Source organism: Lepidochelys kempii, chromosome 1, assembly GCF_965140265.1.
Source record: "Lepidochelys kempii isolate rLepKem1 chromosome 1, rLepKem1.hap2, whole genome shotgun sequence".
In the NCBI taxonomy this organism is placed as follows: domain Eukaryota; kingdom Metazoa; phylum Chordata; order Testudines; family Cheloniidae; genus Lepidochelys; species Lepidochelys kempii.
Window position 1 is genome coordinate 15,694,202 of NC_133256.1, and position 27,018 is coordinate 15,721,219.

At 46.3% G+C, this 27,018-nt stretch overlaps 2 protein-coding genes across 6 annotated transcripts in view; one reads left to right on the forward strand and one right to left on the reverse strand.

Annotated features, from left to right (window-relative positions):
• Window positions 1-6,597, forward strand: part of USP35 (ubiquitin specific peptidase 35) — a 67,959-nt gene extending 61,362 nt beyond the window's left edge. Inside the window, exon 11 of the mRNA XM_073335655.1 lies at window positions 1,281-6,597. Within this exon, the coding sequence (XP_073191756.1) occupies window positions 1,281-1,451 (171 nt within the window). The 3' untranslated portion in view covers window positions 1,452-6,597. The remainder of the gene's footprint in view (window positions 1-1,280) is intronic.
• Window positions 6,598-22,023: 15,426 nt separating this feature from the next.
• Window positions 22,024-27,018, reverse strand: part of GAB2 (GRB2 associated binding protein 2) — a 179,983-nt gene continuing 174,988 nt past the window's right edge. For all 5 annotated transcript variants that reach the window (XM_073335669.1, XM_073335690.1, XM_073335685.1 and 2 more), the window contains 3 exons: window positions 25,978-26,080; window positions 24,662-24,787; window positions 22,024-23,033 (listed from right to left, as the gene is read on the reverse strand). In XM_073335669.1, the coding sequence (XP_073191770.1) occupies window positions 22,890-23,033; window positions 24,662-24,787; window positions 25,978-26,080 (373 nt within the window). In that variant the 3' untranslated portion in view covers window positions 22,024-22,889. The remainder of the gene's footprint in view (window positions 23,034-24,661; window positions 24,788-25,977; window positions 26,081-27,018) is intronic.

Below are 27,018 nucleotides of genomic sequence, written 5' to 3' on the forward strand. Positions count from 1 at the left end.
ACTGCCAGGGCAAGGCAGTCAAGGGTTGCCACAGGACAAGAAAAAGGGGGGTCTCCTGTCAGAGGTGGGTATGACCCACCCAGGACAGGGTGAGGTTTGATCCCCAATGTCCATTTGTCATTCATGCCCACTCCTGTGTAATGGCAGGTCTGTACATTACATGACCCTTCCCCCAGGGTCAGCAACAGCTTTTCCTCATTGCTTTGTAGTGTGACATAAAGAGAGGAATTTAGCCCCATCAAGGGAACAGTGGCGACTTTACTGAGAACATGTAACAGGAGAGTGGGCTTATGCTGTTAGGACCAGTTCCTCAGCGGGTGTCAGATCAGTTAGTTTGATTGAAATCAGCTGCGCCAACTTACAGCAGCAGAGGGTCTGACCCTCATGTTCTCCAAGAAGGCTGGAAAGCAGGAAGAAGATGTGAGACCTCAGAATAGAAACAGGACAAACATTTTGAGTTTAAACTTCCATAAGCAGCAGGGGTATCCCATCAGAAGTCACAGGACCCGTTCCAAAGAGAAGAACCCAAAGAAAGGGAATTCTTCCCTCTACTCACTTAGACAGTTGGCATTGGCTAGCAATTGTCCCTCTTGTTACTTGTTCTCTGTCTGCTATTGCGATATGAAATAATCACTGCTTTTCATTTACGCTCCTCTGTCTGGGTTCTTCCCCCTCTCGCTGCTGTCTGTGCTTCACACACTGAGATAGCTGAGCCACGATCGCTCAAACAGTCAGAAGAAAGGACATATCTTTCTTATGTATCTCAGAGGTGCAGACTCACGCACAGGAGATCTTGGTTGGGGTATGTCCCCAAGGACTTCATACCTTTTACAGGCTTCTAAAGCAGAGTCAGGTTTCTAGGCAAGCCTGCCAGGCACTGAGCATCCTCAGCTCCTGTTGACTTTAAAAAAGTGTTTGAGGACCGTGGCACCTTGCATGATCAGCGAGGGTGTTTGTTTCCCTTCTGCCTACCGTAACGGGCATTGATGGTGGCCAGGGCCACCTTGCCACCTCAATCAGAGCTTCTACTAGAAATATCAGCCATCACTTCCCCCTGTCACTCAGAACCTAGGAGTTCCACTTCCATGTTTCATGCCTTATCTGCTAGACCACATGTTCTTTTTGGTTTAGGGCCAGCAGCTCAGTCTCAAGAGCCAGCCTCTCTACTTCGAGAGAATCTGGGAGCACCTTTCTCACATGCATTCCTTTGATGTGCGTGAATCACTAGACTTCAGATAAACAGGACTGGCTTGTTTTTGTTTCTTTTTCCTTTCTCCCAGGAACAAGAAAAGGAAGCAAGGAACAGAGCTGCCTACATTTCAACCTTGCCCAAATCCCCTCTGTGGTGGAGAGATTTTGACAGGGACAAGGATGACGAAGGCTCCTCTGGGGGCTGCGGTCCAGCTGCTGGAGGTGGAGGCTCCGGCTCATTTCATGGACTAGTCTTCTAAAGGTGCCACTGAACACGAACACTAACTATAAACAACAAGCAAGAAGCCCCGCTTCAACTTCATTTCTAACCAAGCCACGGGGCCCACAGAGGCCAGAGTCTCCTCTCACCTCCTTTGAAGTCAGTGTTACCAAGGAGAGGAGTTTGGCCCTGAATCCTGTCTAAGTAGAAGGACTTGCTGCTGATTCAGGGAACACATTGCTGGCTGGAGTTAAATCACCAGCACATGGAGATTCCCGTTGCTTTCTATGCACTTGGTCTGAACGCCTTAAATAATATTACTAGCTTCTGAGCTCTGCGGTGATGAGCTACTGACTGATAACTAAGCGAAGTGCCACTTTCTTAACTGTAGCATCATCTTGCCTGCTGGGTACACCGTTGATCAAGACTGGGGCAGGGAAAGGGGCAGGGAAACAGGACTCTTTTGGAAGAGACCAAGTGCAGCACCAGTGACCGAAATGCAGAGCCCCAAATCTTCCACATGGAAATGGAATCTATGGCCAAGGTCTTCCAGAAGGGCCTAGAGATTTTCAGATGCCTCAGGTTTTGGGTGCCCAACTTGCCGTGCCCCTTAAAGGAGCCTGATTTTCAGAAAGTGCTGAGTATCTGCCCTCAGAAAATCAGGGCCCCTTTAAGGCATCCCACATTGGGCACCCAAAATCTGAGACACCTTAAAATTGCTCGTCACTTCTGGAAATCTTGCCTTGTTGAGATCACAGCAGCCACAGCTCCATCTTAATCCTAGCAGCCAGGCATCTTGATTCAAGATGGAGTATGGGATGCCAGTAGAGTACGTTGGCATGGTGCCTGTGATCACAACTCTCGCTAGCGGCTGGTCCCCAATAGCTCTTATAGTCTGCCGCTTCCTCACTCCCTGCAGGGCCGACTCCTCTGGTGTGAGTGGGATGGAGTTGTGCTGTTTATGCCCAAGGGGCTGGGTTCAATTCCTACTGCTGACTGTGGTGTGTGTGTGTGAATATTGTGTATCCCTAGAATAAAAAAAAAAAACCCAAATCCTGAATTAAATTCAAATGACAAAAACAGGAAATCTATTAGAGAGGCTAAATGCAGCAGACCAATTAGGGAATGAGAGTTGTTTGTTCCGTTCTAATTAGTACTATCCAACCCTTTTGAGGTTTGCCCACCACTAGTACAATTTCCTCTCACTTATAATCATTCTAGCCCTCATTGGGTTTTTCCTGAAGGATCAGCAGATGCACAATCCCACTCCAGGGCTCTTATTCAGGCAAAACTCCCATTAAAGTTAGGATGTCGCACCTTTCTGGAGTGAAGTGTGCACATCTTTGTTCCACCATGAGGAAATTGCACTACAAGAGAAGAGGGCCTGTCTGGCAAAGTCTCTCCTCCCTTTCACCTTGTGTAGCGCTGGCAGGCCCGCTCCATGCTCTGCAGTAGCAAGGGGGCTCTGGAAACTGCAGGATGCCTCTGAAATCCCGCCCCATATTATAGCTAGATAAATATATATAGCATACATATGCTAATTCCCAGGAAAAGAAATCTGTAGTAAGATCAGCTCCTCTTCATTTCCAGCTGGGAGCAAGATTTAGCTGGCTCCTCTTTACACAGACTGGAAAAGCAAGAACCCAGAATTCCTCCTTAGTCTTTCCTCAGCGGTGACTCTCACTGAAGGCAGAGTTTAGTGAGTGTTTGACCTCAGGCAAAGGAACTTAAAGTTGAGTAAAATGATGGTCACAATTTTCATTTTGGGTGCCCAACTGTGGGCCTGATGTTCAGAGCTGCTGAGCATGCACCAGCCCAGCTGAAATCAATGGGAGCTGTGGATGCTCAGGACTTCTAAAAAAAAAAATCTGGTTTTAAGATGGGCACCTAAACAAACCAAGACACCCAAAACCAGTCGCCACTTTTGAAAATATTTGAAAAGCGGGGAAATGGCTGATAAAGGGAAGGAAAATCTCAAGCTTCCTAGAAACCATTCAGGACTTTCACACCTATTTAACTATATCAGAGTTCATGGTATTAGGGGGGTAATAGCAGGAAATAATGGGAAGGCAATCAAGCTTTAGTCGTGAAACTCTTAGATTTGGGGTGGCATTTTCAAAAGTGGCGCCTGCGGTCACTGGGCATTAGACAGCAGACCCACTCAGGCAGGTTTGAATTTCCCAGTGGCAGCTAGATCCACAAAGGGGTCTTAAACTCAGCATTGCAACACTTAACCTTTAGGTACCTTTAAAGGGGGTTCCACTTGCCACAGGTCCACCTCCTTGGAGGTAGGTCTGGAAATTAGCTCTCTCCCCATCTGGCTCCTCCTGCCATTACTCATGTTGTGACTCATCTCTCTCTTCACAACTCAAGGTGCGCTCTCTCTTTGTGGCTCAGCTCCCTGGCCAGGTCACTATATGGTTCCTCCTCTTCCTGGGTAACAAAGTCCCACTGGAGAAGCTGTCTGGATGCTGTCTCAGATGGTCTCTGTTCCACATCTCTGGGTCTGTGCCACTTTGCCAGTGGCTGGTAGGGGAACCCAGTCCTCCCTCTATGCTTCATTCCAGCCCAGGGGCCCTGTGACTAGCAGCCAAGGTCTGCACTGTCCCATTCCTTGCTGCTGTTTCCCTGGGCTTCTTCCCAACCTTTCTTAGGCTGGTTCTCCTCCAGGTGCAGCATCTAAGGATAACTGGCCCTTCCTGGCCCATGTTAATACACTCAAGGCTTGTGTGGGTTACACACCCCATCACAGTACCCTGCCATTGAGTGGAATCTGTGGACCTTTGTTAGGAGCCCAGACTTCCTATACAACGCATGGCGAGAGTTAGGCACCTAGGACTGGAATCCACAAAGCCAGCCACCAACCCTCTTGTGGAGTTAGGCACCTAAGCCTTGTCTCATATGAGGAGGGGGAGGTAGTGGTAGCGGTCCCTGCCCCTCTGTTCAGCCCACTGTTTGAGCACTCGCCCCGCCTGTGGGAGGCCTGTGTTCCAATCCCCCTGCTCCAATGCATATTTAATTAGTTATACACAGTGGAACAGCTTAAACAGAAGAGATTGAGAGAGATTTTCCCCAGACTACCTCACCACCTCTGGGCTCTAGCATTGTTTTGTACAAGGCCCAGTCAGGTGGCTTCTGAGCATGCCCACCCAATCACATCCCAAAGGCGAGCTAGGCAGGGGCATGCCTAGTCTGAGAACCCTGTTGGAGCTTAGATGTGAGCTTGGTGCCCAGGCATGTAGATTGCTGCATGCCTAGAGGTGGATTTTTTAGGTGTTTGGGGGCCTTTCAGCAGAAATATAGGCATCTAGGGACTGTAGGTGCCTAGAGAGTTAGGCAACAGCTGAGCAGGGCTTTTGAGAAGCTCTGTTTTGGATTTAAGTGCTTAAATGTCAGTTATGCTCCTAAATCCCTTGGTGGAGCTAACTCTAGGGCCTGCCTGCATCTTTATATGCCTAAATACCTTTGTAAATCTAGCTGTAGGTGACTTAGGAGTCCATGTCCCATTTAAGCTGTTGACTTTCAATGAGGCTTCGTTACACAACACACTGTCAGCCGGTGCAATTCATTGTCAGGGGATGTTGTGAAGGCCAAAACTATATCTGGGTTCAAAACAGAGTTCAAACCCTATGCTTTGGGTTCAAACCCCATGCTCTGGGCATCCCTAGCCTCTGACTGCCAGAATCTGGGAGTGGGTGACAGGGAATGGATCACTCAATAATTACCCTGTTCTGTTCATTCCCTCTGAAGCACTTGGCACTAGACACTGTCAGAAGACAGGATACTGGGATAGAGGAACCTCTGGTCTGAGCAGTATGGCTGCTCGTATGGGACTATATCGTTTTGTGTTTTTAGTGCTGCAACTGGGCCACTGGAGCGCTTCAGCGTAGATCCCACCTCCGCTGACAGGAGGGGTTCTCCTCTTGGCATAGATAATCCACCTTTCCAAGAGGTGATAGCTAGCTTGACAGAAGAATTCTTCCATTCAGCTACCGCTGTCTACACTGGGGTTAAATTGGTTTAATTACGACGCTTAGGGGTGTGGTTCTTTCAAACCTCTGAGTGATGTAGCTGGGTTGACCTAACTTTGCAGTGAAGACTTCTAACAACTTAGCGACCACCTCTTGGGGAAATGGATTAGCTACACCAGTGGGAGAACCCCCTCCTGTTGGCATTGCTACTGTGCACAGTGGCTACACAAGGCCCCTCGTGCTCCTTGCACACATGTTAGGCCAGAGTCTTGGGAATAATCATCAGGGTCCTGATTAGGCAGGTGCAATCAGTGGCTGTGTGAGATGGGTATTGTGGGCTAGGAGTGTGGTTTCTGCCCACTGAAGCAGGGCCTGCTTATGGCAGTTGGGGGTCTATGGAGGTGTCATTTTGTTGGGGGAGGGACAGGAAGTTGGGGGGTCTGAGGGCTTGCTCTACACTAGCATTTGATACCTCAGTGCAGAACAAGCTGATTACATTGCCCTAAGAGTTAATCTGAATCTGCTTTTAATTTCCTAGCTGGGGTTCCCTTCCAGTAATGCTTCATCAGCCTGCCCTGGCCTGCTGGTATGCTGCACTACAATAGCATCGGAGCCATGGATGAGGGCTGTACTCCCAAAACAACTCTGGGCACTCATTTGATCAATTAGCAACATGGCGGATGAGTGGGCAGGCAGGGAGGAACAGAGATGGCACACGACTCAAGGCAGTTTGCAGTCTTAGGAGGACAGATGCATCTCATCCTTTGAAACTCCAGGGCACAAAGGAAAGATCATTATTAAACCCAGGCTGTATTGTAAAATACTGAGCATCTACGGTCAGTTTCTTTTCTTTTTATGTATATCTATATCAATATAGATAAAAAACAAAAAAAGACAAAGAATGCAGGACTATGACCACTATCCCCACAATTCTGCTACAGCCTCACTGGATCATTTCTGTGGGATTATTGCTGCTATTTGACGGTGTCATCTATTTCTTTCAAATCGTTATGTAGACAGCTATGTCTATTGAGTGATTTTAAGGAATTAACCATTTTCCTTGCTCTTTACAGTTATTTATAGCAAGCAATAGGGCGAAGGGGGGAAGAGGTTTAAATAAACTGCTCTAAATGATACACAAATTGAAAAAAGGATCTCTGTTCCCCTGCTTTTATATATATCATAACAGAAATAAAGGACTTGCAAAAATAAGAATTGTATTCATACTAAGTTATCAGCTGCGCCATGTTAAATCCAGTAGAAAAATTCTGCTCTGAATTACACTGTTGTAAATGACAGGTTTCAGAGTAACAGCCATGTTAGTCTGTATTCGCAAAAAGAAAAGGAGTACTTGTGGCACCTTAGAGACTAACCAATTTATTTGAGCATAAGCTTTCGTGAGCTACAGCTCACTTCATCAGATCCGATGAAGTGAGCTGTAGCTCACGAAAGCTTATGCTCAAATAAATTGGTTAGTCTCTAAGGTGCCACAAGTACTCCTTTTCTTTTTACTGTTGTAAATCTAGTGTATAGCCCCATTAAGGCCACTGGCTAAGAGCAACCATTTTAGTGGAGTTACGCCATTACAAATGAGAGCAGAATATGGCCCAAGCTCTGTAATTATATAGTTTAAAAGTAACACAATTAAAAAGTACAGTGATACCCGCTATTATCAGTCTATTGTGTAACCCTTCTGTCCAGGGGGGATTCCAAATGTTTGACTTCTACTAAACTTCACTTTATTATTTGTCTTACAGTAGCACTAGAGGGGTCATCTGAGATCCAGGCCCCCATTGTGCTGGGTGCTGTACATAAACATTGTAAGAGACAGTCTCTGCCCTGAAGAGCCTACCATTTAAATAGACAAGAGGGACAACAGGGTGGAAGAAATGAAGTATTATCATCCGCATTAACAGATGGGAAACAGAGACAGAGATTAAGGGCTGGTTTACACTTAAAACTGCTATGGTGGCATGGCTGCGCTTCTGTAGTGCTTCAGTGTAGACAGTACCTGCGCTGACGGAAGGGATTCTCCTGTTATATATGTAACCCACACACCTCCTGGGTGTGGTGTTCTGTCCCATCTAGTGGCACTGAGACCAGTTAGAGAGGGAGATTGTGTCTGCTCTACAGCCTTAGCTAACAGCCAGTTGACTTTTACCTCATGCAGTAGAGGTTCATGCACTAAGCTTTATAGGCCCCAGGTTCGATCCTACCTGCCCACAACTGTCTTATTATCTATCCCTTTCTTAATGATGCCCAACATTCTCTTCGCTTTTTTGACTGCCGCTGCACATTGAGTGGATGTTTTCAGAGAACTCTCCACAATGACCGCAAGATCTTTCTTGACTGGTAATAGCTGATCTAGACCCCATCGTTTTATCTGTATAGTTGGGATTATGTTTTTCAATGTGCATTATTTTGCATTTATCAACATTGAATTTCATCTGCCATTTTGTTGCCCAATCACCCAGGTTTGAGAGATCCTTTTGTAGCTCTTCGCAGTTTGCCTGGACCATAACTATCTTGAGTAGTTTTGTATCAGCTGCAAATTTTGCCACTTCATCTTTTACCCCTTTTTCCAGATAATTTATGAATATGTTAAATAGGAATGGGCCCAGTACAGACCCTGGGGGACACACTATTTACCTCTCTCCATTTGAAACAGGTATCACGCAGATGTATGCGTAGTGTGTTTAAATATTCGCAAGGCATCTGCTAAGTTCTTGCATTTCACTTGTTTGTGTCTGACTAAAGAAGAAATTATTCATATTTGATTTAATCATTCCACGTGTGATTGTAAACCCAGAGGAACTTTAGTATTCCTTATATATAGGTATAGTAGAAAGAGATAGGGTTGCCAATTTTATACTTGCACAAATCTGAACATCCTTGCCCCTTCTCCAGGGTCCTGCCCCTGCTTGCTCCATCCCTCCTCCCTCTGTCGCTTGCTCGCCCCACCCTCACTCACTCATTTTCACCAGGCTGGCTCAGGGGGTTGGAGGGCTTGGACTGGGGAGTGCGGGCTCTGGGGTGGGGCTAGGGATGAGGGATTTGGGGTGCAGGAGGGTGCTCCAGGCTGGGACTGAGGGATTTGGAGGGTGGGAGGGGGATCAGGGCTGGGACATGGGGTTGGGGCGCAGGGGTGTGTGTGTGAGGGCTTCGGTTGGGGGTGCAGGCTCTGGGGTGGGGATGGGTATGAGGGGTTTGGGGTGTGGGAGAGGGCTCCGGGCTAGGATAGGGGGTTGGGGTTCAGGGAGGGGTTCTGGGTGGGTCCAGAAATTAGGGGTTCAGGATGCAGGAGAGGGCTCCAGGCTGGGGATTGGTATGCGGGGGGGTGGGGGGGAGTGCATACTCTGGGGTGGGGCTGGGGATGAGGGATTTGGGTTGCGGGAGGGAGTGCTGGGCTGGGGCAGATGGTTGGGGGTGTGTGGGTGGAGGAGTGCAGGCTCTGGGAAGGAGTTTGGGTGCAGGAGGGGACTCTGGGCTGAGGCAGGGGGTTGGAGTACGGGAGGGGATTTGGGGGTGCGGGGTCCCAGTGGCGCTTACCACAGCTCCCAGAAAGTGGCCTCCAGGTCCCTGCAGCCCCTAGGCGCGTGGGCAGTTCCCAGCCAATGGGAGCTGCAGCGCCGGCACTCAGGGCGTGGGCAGCGCATGGATCCTCCCTGGCTGCCCATGCTCCGACGGGCCGCAGGGACCTGGCAGCTGCTTCCAAGACCCATGGAGAGCCAGGGCAGGCAGGGAGCCTGCCTTAGCCCCAGGTCTCTGCTGTGCCACCAACTGGACTTTTAACAACCTGGTTGCTGGTGCTGATCGGAGCCGCCAGTGTCCCTTTTCGACCGGGCATTCCTCTGGAAAACCGGATGCCTGGCAACCCTAGTTCCAGCTCCCTCCCACGTTCTCTCTGGCCTTATCCTCACTACTAAAAAGTTGTGTTTTTACCTCAAACTAACGAACATGCCTGAGCTATTCTGAAGTAAAAATACAGAGAAGACCAGACACTGTAGCTTTACTGCGAGGTAACTAGGTGATGTGAGTCACAAATAGTGCTGGCTGCACCCTATAGTTACTTCACAGTAAACCTAAAGTGTCTTGTTTTTACCTCAGAAGCGCTGCCCTGTGTTAGCTACCCACCACATAAAAAACACACATTTTTAGTTGTGAAGACAAGGCTAGTGATGGGAAGGGTTTCTTACATAGCGTCTCTCTCTCTCTCTCTGCACTGTCCCATTCTGCTTAGAGGGTCATTCCCACAAAAAGATAAAAGGGCCTGATTTTCAGAAGTGTCAGTTGAAGTCAGTGGGACCTGTAGGCCTTGACGCTGCACTGCATTGCACCTTGTGTTTCTATTTACCTTTGTACCAAGTCAATGTAAAATGTTACCCAATCCAAATGGTATTTGGCAGTCATGGTAGCAAGCCCAAAAGACTAAACCCAATTGTATTATGAAGCTCTGCACTAATCTGCTGTGGGTGGCATGTCATCAATAGATTGGCTTTAAAATCATGGGATTTATCCACAGCCACTAGGGCTAGAAACTTAATTTTTCTTTAAGAATGAAGGCTGAAATCATAACATATCCACTTGACTCCAGGAGCTGGGGCTTTAAGGAAAACATTAATTATCATGAGCCTCATGATGATATCACTAGAGTTGGCAACACTGTTTCATTTTGGGATGAAAAGCAGTCAGAGGTTTGGCGAATACCGCCGCGCCTGCATCCCCATTTCAACTCTTATTCTATTCCTAAGAACAGGGGTTTGCCCTGCTGCGCTCGGCCAAAATATCCCTCCCCACAGACATGGGCTGAGCTCAGTTTAATAGGAATGAGACAGAGGGGAAAAGCACAAACAAACTGAGAAGGAAAAACGTCTCCATGGGAGGAAATAAGTGTGAAAAACTGATTGTGGCAGAGAGAACCTGATTAACATGCTGACGAGATCTTCTAAAAATGCAGCATGAAGGAGAGTGAAGAAAAGACATATTAACCCATAGGCCAATGGCCAGTCCCGTGTTCTTTATTACTCTGAGGCGAGGTCTTCCAGATGGGCTGCCGTGGCAGGCACCAGGCAGGGTTTTAGCATGCTGGGAAGCAGGGTAGGTTGGGCCCCATTGCACCTTTCCCCTGTTGAGAATCCTTTTGTACAATAACCTGTGCTCCCAGTGCGACCCACTTTACCTCATACCATGAGATAAACGTGAGCCTCATTTTACACCCAGTCCTGGTGTATATCTCCTGTCATAAATATAAAGGGAAGGGTAACCACCTTTCTGTATACAGTGCTATAAAATCCTTCCTGGCCAGAGGCAACATCCTGTTACCTGTAAAGGGTTAAGAAGCTCAGCTAACCTGGCTGGTATTTGACCCAAAGGACCAATAAGGGAACAAGACACATTCAAATCTTGGGTGGTGGTGGGGGGAGGCTTTTGTTTGTGCTCTTTGTTTACATTTGTTCTCTCTTGGGCCTGAGAGAGGCCAGACAGAAATCCATCTTCTCCAACCCATCCTAATCCAAATCTCCAATATTGCAGCCAGTATAAGTAAGCCAGGCAAGGTGGATTAGTTTATCTTTTGTTTTATGTGAATTTTCCCTGTGTTAAGAGGGAGGTTTATTCCTGTTTTCTGTAACTTTAAGGTTTTGCCCAGAGGGGGATCCTCTGTGTTTTGAATCTGAATACCCTGTAAAGTATTTTCCATCCTGATTTTACAGAGGTGATTCTTTTACTTTTTCTTTAATTAAAATTCTTCTTTTAAGGCCCTGATAGATTTTTCATTGTTCTTAAGATCCAAGGGTTTGGGTCTATGTTCACCTGTAGAAATTCGTGAGGATTATTATCAAGCCTTCCCCAGGAAAGGGGATGTAGGGCTTGAGGGGATATTTTGGGGGAAGACGTCTCCAAGTGGTCTCTTTCCCTGTTCTTTGTTTAAAATGCTTGGTGGTGGCAGCATACTGTTCAAGGCCAAGGCAAAGTTTGTACCTTGGGGAAGTTTTTAACCTAAGCTGGTAAGAATAAGCTTGGGGGGGGGTGTCTTTCATGCGGGTCCCCACATCTGTACCCTAGAGTTCAGAGTGGGGAAGGAACATCTCTATTAACTAAAACAGGACAATGCCAATTTACTCCAGCTGGAGAACTGGCTGATTGTGTCTCACCAGAGGCCAGTGCTGTCTCATTCCCGCCATGGTGCAGGATACATAAGAACAGCCATACTGGATCAGACCAAAGGTCCATCTAGCCCAGTATCCTGCCTTCTGACAGTGGCTAGTGCCAGGTGCCCCAGAGGGAACGAACAGAACAGGTAATCACCAAGAGATCCATCCCCTGTTGCCCATTCCCAGCTTCTGGCAAATAACACATAACTATCCATAATTATGGCTAACCCATAAAAGGGTTCTTCCAACACAAATGATTTTATGAGAGGTCAAAGATGGTGCCTGAGTCCATTTGTCCACTAATTGATGTCTTTACCCTCAGATTCAAATAACATTACAACTCAGGAATTGTGGTTGTCAATTTTTTTATTTATTTATTTTCCTGTTGCTTCTCTGCTGTGATACAATAGTTAAAAACAAGATCAACTTTGCTTCAGGCATGTACCATGTTTATTAACAGCAAAAACGTATTATCTAGGGTAAGCTCAAGAGCAATTTACAGGATAAATAAGTGTTTCAAGTTATTCTTTTTTTAGAAAAAAAACCATGAATAAATTAATAACTTAAGTGATTAGTTAATTCACAGTGATTTGAAAAATTAATAACCACCTCAAACAGCGACACCACAAGAAGACACAGACTGTACATTTTGCTACTGATTTTTTTTGTCCTTTCTGACTTCTACAAATGGAAAAAAATACCCCACAATCCTGTTTAAGAACAGTCATACACTTTGGAACACACAAAATATCACCGAGAATACGCTGCAGATTCAATAACTTCAAAGCTGCCAGTCATACATGCCTCACAGCAGTTAAAAAAGCTATTCTAACATAAATGGGTCCAGCCTAATTACTACTGAAGTTAATGAGAGTCTGTTGAATTCAGTGGAAATTGGATTGGGCCTTACTGATTATTCAAAGGATCTGATCCTGAATCTACTGAAGTCAATGGCAGAACTCCCATTGAGTCCAATGGATGCAGGACCAAGTCCCTAGTTACATTCCCTGTATTCATTGCTCTCCAGCTAGGAGCTCTTAATTGCTCATTAAAGTGGCAGATGTTTTTTTGAATGATATGATAGCAGAGCTTCAAAACTGTGTAAAAAACCTTCTCCCATCACCTTTCTTCACCTGCACAATTTAGGATTAGCACTTCTAACGGGTTTTATCCAGTAGGACATCCTGGTTCCAGGATGGCATTGTGACATTTGGTGTCATAACACTAAGGTGCAGCATCATCATGTAGTGATCCAGTAATGTACAGACGACTGACAGCACTTTGCATCTCCTGACATTAACTAATTAACCCTCACAACACCCTTGTGAGATAGAGAAATGCGTACTAGTATCCTCATTTTACAAATGGGAAAGTAAATGAGATCCAGGGAGGATAAGTGACACTCATCCAAAGCCACAGAGGGAGTCAGCAGAAGAGCTGGGCTGAGAATTCATGACTTGTCTTAGTGCCCAGTCTTGTGATCAGCCCTCTAGAGTTGCGGCCCATGTGACATCCTGGGGGACATATAAGTAGTATTGGATGCGGCCCACATAACACATTCTGGGCCGCATATGTGGCTCACAATGGTAAATAGGTTGAGAACCACTTCTCTTGAGTGTAGCCCACACTCCAATTTGTTTATGCATCACTACCGTCTAATGAGTGGCCATACAGAATAGAAAAGCCCTTCTACCACTTGTGAGTTGACAGAAAATCTAATTTTGCTCAAATGATAGAGCTGACAGTCCTGGGTTCTATCTGTTTGTGTTGCAACTGGTGACCCTGCTGTCTATATGCACAGGGGAATAAATGTTACGATGGGGTGACGTTGGGCTGGCTTGGGAAATATCTCATGACACTTTGGCAGCCCTACAAGCCTTAACATCGGGTCTTTCCCATGGGAACCAGCACTGTGGTGACCTTATCAACAATACAGCCCAAAGAACTGTAGAGATGGACAAGAGGACAGGAGACAGAGGACAGACCAACAGAGGGACGGATGCCACCGACATGGCCATGGAAGAAATGATTTAATAAAACTACAGCTGTCAAGCTGCAGGAATATCATTAACAGTCATAATATCAGTGCATAAATAAGAGCATCTTAGTGCTTTTCGGCTGTGATCTGAAGTACTTGAACTGAAATAGCGCAGGAGAGCACTGAAAGGAAAAACTGCAGTGGAATTAAGGAAGTGGTTGATACAGGGACAGCAACTTGGGTCCTTCAGTCTTCACATTTACAAACTCAAATTTACTTAGTCCCTATGACTTGAGGGTGGGTAGGTCAGAATTCTCTCCACTCACAGCTATGGCTGCCATTCAGCATTGGTCCTCTTTCATACATGTTACATTGAGGAAACCTAATAAGGTACTGTACAGATGCCAGTGCTGACTTCGGGCTGATTCTAAACAGAGCTCATATACACATATATTTAGTGGGGAATCTCCACTCCTTTCTGTCTCTTGGGAGCTCCTTAAAACAAAGCACTGCGGCTTGATTGTGAGGTACATTAGTAGAAGCCTTATTGATCATGTTAGCATTGCATGGGCAGTCACACTGCAGAGACTAGAGTCCTGTCCAGCATGCACCTGGTTCTGTATAAAACCAGGGTAGGATTTACTGGGGGCCAACATTTTATTTGGTTGTTCCAAAGGCCTGGCCAGGAATGTAGCTGGGATCTTTGCAGGACACTACCGTCTCTGCCCTCTTTCAGGGTAATCCAGTCCACGTCCCCCGTGGAGCTGCACAATTTATCAGCCAAAAGTAACCACTGCAATAGGGAAGTAAAACTCACAACACCTGGGTCTGAACTTCATGCTTTTAGCAGATTAGCTACATCATAAGATGGGATACAATGAGTGTAACACCATTGAATCAACGTGTGAATTCCACCTCTGCAGAAACCAGCCTGTTCTCTTGCGCCTGGGGCAGAAGGCATGCTCTAGAGATTTGGGAGATTTCTCTGGCTTCTTTTAAAGCACCAAAAACCCTTCACAGCAAGAGACACTAACTAACACCTGTCTCTCACCATTTGGTTTCCATGTGCACTCAGAACTAGGGGAACCACTGTGTAACTGAACAGAGCTGCAGGCGGGTCATGAAATAATTGTGACCCCCACTTCCTGACATCACATCCCAAAGTTGCCCACTCACAACACGTCACCCAATAATGCAACGGGCAATCAATAAATAATAATAACAACGTGCACTTCCACAGCACCAGCTGCCTGTGCATCTCAGTGTACTTTACTGAGGCCCGTCCAGTCACCTTTTCCATTTTATGTGGCAGGCAATTGAAGCACAGCAAGAGTAAGGGTAAGTCTACACAGCAACAAATACGCCGCAGCATGGCTGCAGCTGGCCTGGGGCAGCTGACTCTGTCTGTGGGACTATCAATTTGCAGGGTAGACCTTCGGGCTTGGGCTGGAGCTTGGGTTGTGAGACCTTGCAAGTGGGTGAGGAGCTCAGAGCCCAGGCTCCAGCCAGAGCCCGAACATCTACACTGCTATTTTTAGCTCAGCAGCCGGAGCCTGAGTCAGCTGCCCAGGGCTTGAGACTCGGTGCCATAGGTTTTTTTTATCACAGTGTATACAGACCCCAAGAGACTTGCTCAAGGCTACAGAGAGTGGCTGGCTCAGCTGAGGCGAGAAGCCAGGTCTCCTGACTCCCAGTCCCTGCTCATCTTGCTGATACAGACATTGTGGGGCGACTCCCCTTGTGCCAGGTCTGGGCTTGGGGCTTCTCCTCTCTCTGAGCTGACTGCTGGGAGGGTGGAAAGACTCCTCTACATCTCAGTGGCTTTGAAGGAATTGCATGGCCTCTGGCCTCTTTCCTCACAGGAGACTGGGCAGAGGGAGAAGAGCCCTTCTTGGCCTGGAACGAAGCTCTGGAACTACACGCCGAGTCTCAGCCATGTTATCTCCTCACAGACAAAGGGGACACAGAAACGGGATCACCTGGAATGCTACAACATTCCCATGCAGATACCTGGGCGGCTGTTTATCCCTATTCCAAAGCACCTCTAAGAATCTGCGCTTCTGTGCCATACTGTCTATTGGTGAGGGCTCCTCACTGGCCACCTCTGGGCTGTTACCAAGTGTGCACTTGCTTACAGCTGGCGTTCTGTAGGACCAGCTCACCTGAACTTCATGGGATAAGGGCCCACAGCTGGATGGGGCTAAACTTGCAGGATGCCAAGCAAGTTCAGCTCCCCACTGAAATCAATGGTGGCGCTGAAGGTGCTCAGCCCTTTGCAGAGTCAGGGCCTGTGTTTTCAAAGGGCTTTAACTCATTAGCAATCCTCACCGCATCCCTGTGAGTCAGGTATGTTTTGTTGACCCCTTATTATTCCTGGGGGAAACTCAGGCAGAGGGGGTCCCAAAGGAAGGGGTTAAGTGTCAGGACCAGGATGGGCCTAATATCCAGGTCTACTCTCAGACCCTTAGGACCTGCTCCTCCTCTTACATAATTCCCCAGAGAGACAGGCCAGGGAATCCTTTAAATGGCTGGTGTCCATGACTAAGCACAGCATTCTAAATTCATCTGGCTTGATTTAAATCATCCCAAACCCCAGCCGACAGCAACCACACTGTACAGAGCGAGAGCTGGGCTCTGTCTGTGAATCACGCCACTCCTCCCCTGTACAATACACCCACTCCTTTTCTTTCTCCTACTTCAGCGTAAGCCTAACTCTATAACCCAAAGCCGTTTCTAGCAGCAAGCAATTCATTTCCCACCCAACACTGAATGTCAACCCTAAGCAAATCAGCTACAGGCAGTTAATGGAGTCCAAGGGCGTGGATAGCTCATAGCTGGTAACTTGCGAGAAGTGATACGTGCTTTCGGATACATGCGTCCTTAAAAAATATCTGCTGAGCACGGTATGGCTGAGGGTTTTGTGCCAGGATCTTGTTATATCATAACAATAAGAAAAATGACACAGTGCTTGACAAAAATTCAACCTCTCTTCATCACCACATGTCATTTTTTTCTAGGTGGGATGACAAAGACGGGAGGCCTTGGCATGAGAATCAGGCCAAGCCTTTCATTTGCAGTTAAGATTAATTATTTTCAATGCATTGAGCTCCCTAAAATACCCAGATCTAACCAAGAAGCCACTCTTCCTTGGCTGTCCCAGTGCAGATGGGACGCAATAGACCAATTCCCTCTGGGCAACGTCGTTGATGCCCATGCATTTAAAGCCGTTGGTTTTCAGGCTGGGTTAAGCAGAAGTGCTGCACAAACATTCACCAGGGATTGAACACCAGGAGTGAGTTCTTTTGTCAAGGCAGCCACCGATAGCAGGTCAACATACTTCGGCCCCTAAAAGTGCCTTTCTTTGAAGGCAGAGCACCATAATGCACAGAGCATGCAGGTTATTATTGAATATGCACTGACTACGTGCACAGTACTGTGCAACGAAGGTGTGAGGACCGTGCCCCCTTCCTGAACAATGTGAAAGGGAGAACATAATGAGTGCTCACCCTTGAGCAGAGCAGCAGAGGCACCCAGCAGTTTCAGGATGTCTGTAGCTGCCTTAAAAGTAAATCTGAACACACACACATATGTACTAAAAATTTACTTGGACAAGGTGGGAAACTTTGATCACCAGTTCCAAGTCTTGTTCCCAGTCACAACAGTGTTACATTAGAGATTTTTGCCTTTGACTGAATGTTCTGGTGTGGAATTAAAGCAATCATTTGCACAATAGGACTGCCACACAGAACAGCTCAGCTGCTATTCTAGCCGCCCTGCCACTGACATCAGTCATAACATGCCAAAGGCTGTTCCTGTTTCAGCTCCCTGACTTTCAGTATATACAGTAGCATCCGAATAGCATGTGGCCATTTGGCAAGTTCAACTTCTCTCCAGCCTCGCAGATGTGAAAAGAAAATAAATTTCTGATCATGCATCCTCTGGTGAATGCCCAAAGCTCTGAGTATATGTGCACGCAGGCTACAAGTCACACAGGTAGGGCATGTATCCATTTACTATGAGCATAGAACCTGCTCTCACATCCATTCAAGTCAATAGGAGTCTTTCTATTGACTTCAATAGGCTTTGGATCAGGCCCAATAGTTTATATGTTTCCTGTCTGAAGCTGACTTCAGTTTCAGCTCTGTAATAATCACATTTTTTGAGAGGTCTGCCTGTCCTAAAATGTGGGGTGGTACTGCTGTGTGCTGTTAAAATAGTTGTTGTGATGCACACCAGCGGTGGCTGCAGTCTGCTGGTGGGTGAAATGAACCTGAAGGGTTAATAAATTAAAGGGACATTGTGAGGCCAATAATCATATCGTGTTAAAAAAAGAGTCTTGTCTGTGTTAATGATAATATTTTTAGAGCATTAAAATTGAAAGAATTTTAAAAATGCTTCCCAGTGTGTATGCCATTTTTGTTGTTACATTTTGCAAATCCCAATGAGAAGGGCTGAATCAGTTTTGCTTTTGTTTCCATTTATTTCCACTTCCTGGGTCTCAAGAAGTACCACAGTGCTGCAATGTTTAGGCGACACGGGGTGCCAAGATCCTGTTCATGGGACTATTGAATGTAATGGGAAGCTTTACACTGATGTCTGTGGACCAAGCCCACTGAGCTCTACGATGAAAGGAGCTAGAGAAGTGCAACATATCATGCTCTTCTTGCATTGTCTCATGGCAGAAAGAGTCAGATGCTTTTTTCCGGGACAGAGTAGCTTGCTGGCAATAAAGCCCTCACAATCCTATGAAAGACAGAGATCTACGCTGGCCCCTTCGATTAGCTTTTTCCTGCAACACCACAGTGATTAGTATTCTTCTTATTTGGACCCATTATGACACCTGCTTTATTTTTCCTGTAAAATACCATCATGGCAGCCTTGCAAAATTTCCTAATAGATTTTTCATGATCATCAGCCTTTTGCAGGGTAAAGGGAAGGAGAGTAGACGATGTGCCTGGGTTGGTAAAATTTCAGGACAGTTTTGCAAGGCAGCACAATGTTCTCAAAGAGCAGCATCATACAATGGGATCCATTTGGGTCATGCCGTGCTCATTGCAGGATGCGGGGAGGGGCAGATCTGGAAGAGCTGTTAATGCCCAAACAATAATAATAAGCAATAATTACTTTGTTGCTTGCATAGGTGCGGCAACTAGGGGTGCGGGGGGTGCTGCAGCACCCCCAGGTTTTCTGCCAGGCTCTGCTCCCAGCCCCGCACTCAGGGTCCTGGCTGCTGGCCCCACACCCTAGGCTCCTCTCCTGGCCCCGTGCCTACCCCCAGCCTCAGCCCCCTTACCCCTGTCTGGGTCCCCCCTCCTGGAGACATGACCCTGCTTCTGGCCCCAGCTCTGGGGGTGGGATGGGGGGGCAGACAGGGGAAAGGGGGCTGGCTTTCAGCACCCCCACTATTAAAAGTGTTGCAGTGACATTGGTTTCTTGTTGATGCTGAAGGAACTTTATTTAAAAACTGAAAAAGAACAAACACGTTGGCAATGCTGCGCTCCCCACTCAAAGTGAAATGCACCCCAAACTAGAAAGTCCAGACAAAGCCCTGCACCCCACTGAGGGCCTTCATCTGGGTCCTCTGTCCTGGGTTGAATGGCTAAAGCACCTGATGGGTCTGATTCTCCTATTATTTACACTGGCCGATAACCAGGTGTAGCTCCACTGTTGACAATGGTTTGGGTTGTATGAGCCCCCTCTCGATGTGTAAACATGGCTTGGTATTTTAACTCTCCTTCCAAGGCATTCCTCATAGCGAGCACATTGACTGGGCTCACAAAAACCTGGAGCCAAACATCCCTGCCCTTTGGAGCCAGGAGGCGAGGCTAGACCTCAATTTCACAGCAGGACCCTATCTCAAAGTAGGGCTTAGGCGGGACATAGACCCCCCATGCTGGCCCTCTGCGCAGGGACAAATTCCACCCAGACAGCTACCATGAAGCCCTTGGATGGAATGACCCCTGAGATGAAGCTTGCTGACTATAGACTATTGGGAGAGAGCTTGACACTGTTTGTCACCCGTTCTGGAGCAGACACTAAATGTGAATAAGTCAGTACAGGCTCAGGGAGAATTAATTAATGTCTGTTAAAAGGCTCCAGATGGTTAGTCCTGGAGACAGACATTCTCTATGGATGCACGGGCCAGGGGCACAGGTTTACCGCCATCCTGCCCTGCCAACAGACCTCAGCCCTACCTGGGGAGCAGAGAGCGTTCAGCCTTCATGTGTATTGTTCTGCATACAGTGGGAGCACCCCAAAGCCCCATAGTACCAGGTGATACATTTTATTTGGCCTAGTGTCGTTCATAATGATGCTTCCAGGATTGCACCAGGAGTTATACAATTCAGGCAAATGCCTGTGTAACGTGTAATGAAGGCATTGGAGAAATGTGAATGGTGTCAGTTATAGTGTCAGCCTGGGCTATATTATTTGTGGTGTGCTCTTGTACATTTCACTGTGTGTCTTTTAATAATCGGGCTTTGGGTTTGTTTATAATTGGCATTCCAATTTGAAAGGGTTTGCAAGTATCATGGTATGACCGTGCATTTGTAATACACTGGTTCTGTGCATGTGTGTTATCATGTCTCCCTCTCATAGCTAGCCCTTGTGACTAGAGTAGCCAGCTACTTACTATTAATGGAGAAACTCCTCTTGCTCACGTGGTAGGGACCTGTGTTTTTGTTGCTGGCAGTTCTGCATTCTATCCCCTGCTGATGATGGTAGTGTCTGTATGTGGCTTTAGTTCAGCACACCTACAGCTTGGCAGTCATTTGAGCACGAGGCTGCAAGGAAATGCACAGCTCTTACTTGTATTCATGATGTGTGCACGATTTTATAGAGGTATATTGGCCATCCATCGTGATACCTGCCTCACAGGCATGCTGTTTGTGTATGCATCATAGTAGTGCTGGCTACAGTCAAAGAACCAGGATTGGCACCACTATGACTTTAGAACCAGCCTTGCAATGTTCACTATTCTACTGCTTTTGCGTCAGTGTCACACAATATATATGTGATGTTCTCTTGACAATCCCCCACAAATGTTACTCAGCCAGAGTTAGCACATTCGGTGGGCACTGGGTGCCTAATAGAGCTGGTTGAGAATGTACCATCAGAATGGTTTTCTGATGGAAAATGCCCTTTTTTCAAAAATCAATTTTTTTTCTGTGGGAAAATTTCAATTTTGCCAAAATTTTTCAATTCTCCATTTGGAAAAATCAAAATGTCACTTCCCCGGCTGTGGGCCTGGAAGGCTTCTGCTGTTTCGCTTTCTTCCTGGGTGGGCAGATGGGAAGCCAAAAAATGCCGTTTTCAGTTCTCCCTCTGACTTCCTGAAAATCCCTTCCTGTGAAAATGTCATTTTGGACTTTTGATCCCAATTCAGGACAAGTATAAAAACAAAAAATGAACTTTTTCATGGGAATGGATTTCCATTTTCTGGCCAGCTGTAGTGTCTAACTTGTTTAGGCCCATTTGAAAATCTCACTCTTTGTCATCCATCCCTGCCGCCAATGGGAGGGGGGAGGAGTAGGGGCAGAATAGGTACTCTGAGTTCTTTAATCATTGCGTTTATTATCTTAACCTCTTGGTTTATCCTTCTGTTAACTCTTAGCTTATAGCAATGCTGTTTGTCCAAATCAGTGGTTAGCATGTTTCTAGCATTCTGTTTGGCAATCAGACCATTAAATGTCAATCGTTGTTCCTCCATATTGTTACGGCATCATGGATTGTTATCCATGCGTTTACCGATTATTATCCAGGCAATAGATTCTCCTTTCCTTCTCACTCCTCTCAGAGGGGCAAGTGCTTAGAAGAAGATGAACCCAAAGTGCCGGATCAGACAAGACCCTGGAGCTCACCGCCCTATGTCTCTAGGTGCTCATTGTTCATTAGAGCTGAGGATTGCTAATTTCATCAACATCAATTGCTACTGTAGTGTTGACTCAGTGTTGAGGCAGCGCACTGTGCAAACCACAGGACTGAGGCAACTAGAGATGGGGGAAGAAGGCACAGATCAGTTCTTAGGGCCCAGTGCACAGTTGTTTCCTACAGCACGTTCTTCACTGCTTTATTTGAGCCAGTTTTAAATTACTCAGGTGATGGGACTGCCCTGACTCCTCTTGGGAGACTATTCCCCAGTTGAAGATCTCACCAGTAGCCTAAATTTCTTTCACTCAACTCCATTGCATTACACACCTAGCTCTACCTCCTTGGGCCTCTTAAACAGTTCCACTCCTTCCCTGGTACAGTATTTACGCTCTCCAGATCCTTGTCGACAGCCTTATATGCCATCCCTCGTACTCATCATTAAGCCATACAAGTCACACATGGGCCTAATTCTCCACTCAGACTCAGGGGAGCCTTTTCCTGCTCCCATTGCAATCAATGGCAAAGCTTCTGCTGACTTCAACGGCAGCAGAATTGTCTCCCAATGGGGCTGCAAATGCTGCTGCCCTGGGCAGAAGTTGGCCCTCAGGGCCAGATCCAGAGCCTATTGAAGTCAGTGAAAGGACTCCCATTGGGTTCAAGCCTCTAGTCCTTTAATTCTGCTTTCACAAGCTGATCCTGCCAGCCCTTTAATTTTGGGGAGCTTTGAACTCCACCCCGCCAACAATACCCATTTAAAAAGAAGAGAGACCTTAGTAAATCTTGCTGTTTGATACATTATGTGTGTGCTGTGGGGGAGGGGCGATTAGCCCTGGAGGTCTAAGGTTGTCTCAACCAGTTGGTCAGTCTGGGTGCTTTACAAGCTGCAGAATGGCCACAGGTATTGGCATGCAAGCCATGCCGCCTGATGGAGACGTGCCAGGTTACAAATGCATGTCGGTTTGTTATTTACAAGCGATTTGATAATAAAACGAGTACAAATTAGACCTGGCGGTTGCCCATTGTTTTTAAAGAGGTTGAAGAGGTCAGGACCACCATATGGTATGGAGCGGGAATCCGTGTCCTGTAAAGGACGCCACCAAAGCAGTATACGTTCGGCACAGTTCAGGTGTACAGTACGGAAGAAGACTGAGAGAGATACTACAGTGTTAGCAGGTACAAGGTGGCTTTAATAACAGCTGTAAGCAAAAGACATGCAGGGCATTTGTGAGCCCAGTATTGCTAAGTTTTAAGTTCCTAAACAGTATATCCAGCCGCTAAAGTAACAGCACAAACCCAGCCACTGCAAGTAGTTGGTCTTTGTCACTGGCAAACAATATCTGCCAAGTCTTCCCCTGAAATTAAGTTTCTTAAAAAAAAAAAAAGACCCAAACAACTGTACTGTAGAAATGCAACCCCAAAGTGAGCTCGCATACCCAGGGGAACCCCAGCCTGGGAAAACCCGTTGGACATTTGCCTGTCTGGATGGCTGTCCCCATCTGTCCCGTCCATTACTGCTTCATGCTCTTAATGGGCTCTGTTGATTGCCGGACGTCGGTCCACTCCTGCATGGTGTTCTGCAGGGCTTGTGTCTTCTCTTTGTCAACCTGCACATAATCGACCTTCTCGTCTGAGGCGACTGACGATGTGGAGGGCTGGGTACAGGGGAGGAGAACACAGAGTGACATAGTGATAGTACATCTAGCCCACTTCACTGCTTCTGCTGGCCTCATCTCTGTCCTCTCATACAATCTCACCACTCGTACTGCAAGAGTTTTCTTCTCTGCAGCTCTTGCTATCTGGAACCACCTGCCTATATCTCAGCCTTGGTAGCTCTTTATTTACATTACTTGCAAATGCCTTCTTAAGATCCCTCTTATTTTTTAATGAGGCCTTGATCAAAAGACTCCTATTGACTTAATAGGCTTTGGATCAGGCCCAAAGTGAGAGCCTGGTCTGAAAGAGGAGTGTAAAAACGATACCATGGGCTTCCATGTTTATTGTCTCTCAGTGACTCTGTGTCAAATGTGCTCAGTTTACAAGCAAAACAATATTGCTTTCTAACTGCCAGTGCTGCAAACTCAGCCTGGGATCTGAGAGTCCATCTGGGTTCTTTCCTTCTCAGTATGCAACTGTTAGTGACACAGTAGAAAGACTAGAATCTAGCTCCCCATCTCTTAGCTGTGTTGGCTCTGCAGGGCTAACAAGGAGTAAAAGATTATTTTTGTCATTCAAAGAAGCAGGTGTGGCTCCAAATTCACAGAAGGAGCAGATCTGCTGAGTGAGAAGATGCCGTTTGTACATAGTTGCTTTTCAGAGTACTTTAAGTTTCTTGTCCCTCTGCAGTTGCTTAACTCTTTTAGAGAAACACAATCAAAAATCCCAGATCCAAACTTTGGAGGTTCAGAAAATCTTAAACTGGATCCAGATTAGATTTTTGTGGCTTTATGCCACCTCTCTAGTATGTGTATTGTTGTATTCTGTAATGTATGTAGTTGGCATGGAAGACACTATACACCATGCAGGTGCGTTGTATTTAAGATGCAGATTTGAACATAATGAAGAGCCAGTAACTCCATTACATGTTACTTAGAAGCCATTTTGCTGATGTTTCCCATCACTGGTCCATCTGGCTAGTCCTCATTTGGCGGCATCTTAATTGGCTCTGCAGAATTTGGCTCATAGATAGGGACTTCATTTTTCAAAAGTGACTTGTGATTTTGATGCTCAATTTGATACACCTTAAGGGAAGCCTGATTTTCCATGGTTAGGTGCTCAGCACTTTCTAAAAAGCAGTCCCCTTCCAGGTGTCTCAAGTTGGGCATCCAAATCACAAGTCATTTTGGATCATTTACTCCAGGGCACTTTGGAGATCCTGCATCTGAAAATGTAAGAAAGGAATGAGGGGATCTAATCCAGCTCCCATAGAAAGGGACATCTTCCCATTGACTTCAGTGAAAGCTGAATTAAGCCTAATATAGGATCTATAGTAGGTGGGCCAAATTCCGCTCTCCTTTACAGCCATAAAAGCCATTGCCTCCAATGGTCTTAGTTACACCTCCAGTGCAGCTGCAGGTATGTGAGTAAGGGCAGAATTTGGCCTAGAATAATATACAGGGCCAGATCCTCAGGTGGATTAAATGGATCCAACACTACTGACATCACTGAAGCAGTGCCTCCTTATCGCCGCTGAACATCGGGCCCCTGTTGTTTGTTGAGCTGGCTTCAAATCATTAAAAATATATAATATTTAATTAAACATTTTTTAAAAAAGCCAAGATACCTTTCTGTGTGGCCCAGGTGAGTTTGGCTGGAAGTCCAGGGCTAGATAATCCACACTTCCTGAACTCTTTTTTGCTGCTGGGCTGTTGGTGCCACTAGGAACCGGAGAAGCAGAAACAGGATTTTGCTAATGTGGGAAAGAGGTGGGAGAAAAAAGGGTTAATGAAACAAGGAGAATACAAAGGACCTAAAACCAAAATCCATCATTGGTAGAACTTTAAGGGAGAGCCTGGCCTGAATTCCCCCCTCACTTACCCCTCTGCAATTTGGGTCAGGAGCCATGAGAACAGCACAGTGGACTGAATTCAGTGGGGTCCTATAGCCCAAATCACATGCTTAACTGGATGCACCTGAGCAGTCTCATTGACTTTGGTGGAACTACTCACATGCCTGAAGTTAAACATACGCTTAAGTGCTTTGCTGGAAGGAGGCCTTAGCATGGCCATAATTGGGCCCAGAATCATCATTACACTTCGCTACACTGCACTGCAGGTAGATTTAATCAACAGTGTTAAATACAACTGTATGCAATGTGCTGTAGCCATGTTGGTCCCAGGATATTAGAGAGACAAGGTGGGTGAGGTGGTATCTTTTATTGAACCTTCTGTTGTTGACAGAGACAAGCTTTCGAGCTAACACGGAGCTCTTCTTCAGGTCTGGGAAATGTGTACACACTGTTAATACATTTCCCAGCATGACAAAGAGCTCTGTGTAAGCTTTAATACAATTGATTAATAATAGGTCATGGGGTAGCAGCGTTGTAAGAGACACAAATTCTCCTGTCTCATCAACGTCACTTGTTATAGCAGCTGGGAACCTGTCTTTTCATGCCTGGGGCAAGATGGATGGCTCCTGTCCCACACACAGTCAGAGAATGCCAGCACTTCCTGTGGGAGAAGGGTCTAAAAATAAGCAGGTACAATAAAATGTGGCATGGCATTAAAATAATAGAGTTTTTGGTCCTTCAGTTCCCAGAGAGGACCATGATATGATGTAGAGTAGTACTTAATAAAGGGAGGGTCATTTTTGAGCTTTCTGGTGTGGGAGGGAGAAGCACACGGTATGTCTGTGTCCACTCTCATTCTCTGCTTCCACAACGTAAAACAATAATTAAAAAACAATAGGATGTTTCATATAGATACGTTAGAATGCCATGTTACAAAAAAACGCCTTGTAATCCATATAAGGATATATACTGGCCTTATCACCATAGATCTGAGTATCTTTAACACCACGGTCGCAAACACCGTGGTTTGCATTTATAGAGCCCAAGTCACTGCAGGACATAGGTAGCTTGCCAGTCCTAACAGGACTTACCATGGCCACGTAGTTTTCCTCACTGTCTCCCGAGTCAGTGCTGGTGATGCTCTGGGTGGAGACCGGGCGGCAGTATTGTGAGGCGCTGGAGTTGAAAGTCTGGCTGCAATGAGAGGTGCCAATGAGTTAGTTACAGCCACAGGACCCCACTGCTCACCACTTACTAGGGATGGGTCAGAGCTGCAGAGCTGGGCTCCAAGTCTGAACTTTCCTGCAGCTCATGAATGAAATCCAGGGTTTTGGTGCCACTTAAGAAGGACCATTTATAAAGTTTGTCTCCACAACCCAACCTTCCCATAGTCCAGGGAGGGTCCAGATTTGGGCCTTTAGCTCTGCCTCATTTCTGTTTAATATCACCATGTTTCTTTATGTAGCCCCAATTCTCCTGCTACCATATTACTAGAGTCCAGGCTCCATAAACTCTTTTATCTCACAGGATGTATTTAATTGCAATCCCCATATGATGGCACATAGAGCCTCCGAGCTTCTTGCGCCATTTCCCCTCCATACTAATCACAGCTTCAAGCTTGCGTTTACTGTGCAGTAGCCTACTTGCATTTTGATGGCAGGCTAGACCTTGAAGGCCTCATCTTGTTTTCAGTCAACCAGATCTAATTACTGCATAAGGAATAACATAATGCAATCAGAGTCTGTTACTGAAGTTCCCATCTTAAAAAGCTATTGGTTGCCAGGCAGTAAAATAGGGTCATAAAATTAGTCGATAAGGGAAAAATCCATTAGCTGCTGTGGGGTCAGGCGTCCTGTCAATCAAAACCCAAGCTCTGTATGTTTCCTAATGTAGTGATCTGAGCACACAGCTCTCATGCCCTGCAGTCAGTCTCCAAACAATCCAATTTATTATAACTGTCATAACAGCCAATGTCCCCATATAGGACAATGTCAGACTATGAACTAGAGAACTGGCAGAACTGGAGTTGTGTGAATCCTGGCACTTTTGGCTTAGAGGGTTTGGTATGAAGCTCTTTAGTTTCAATTTGCAGAGTTCCTCTCAGCTGAGCTTTGCTTTAAGGGCCCTCAAAG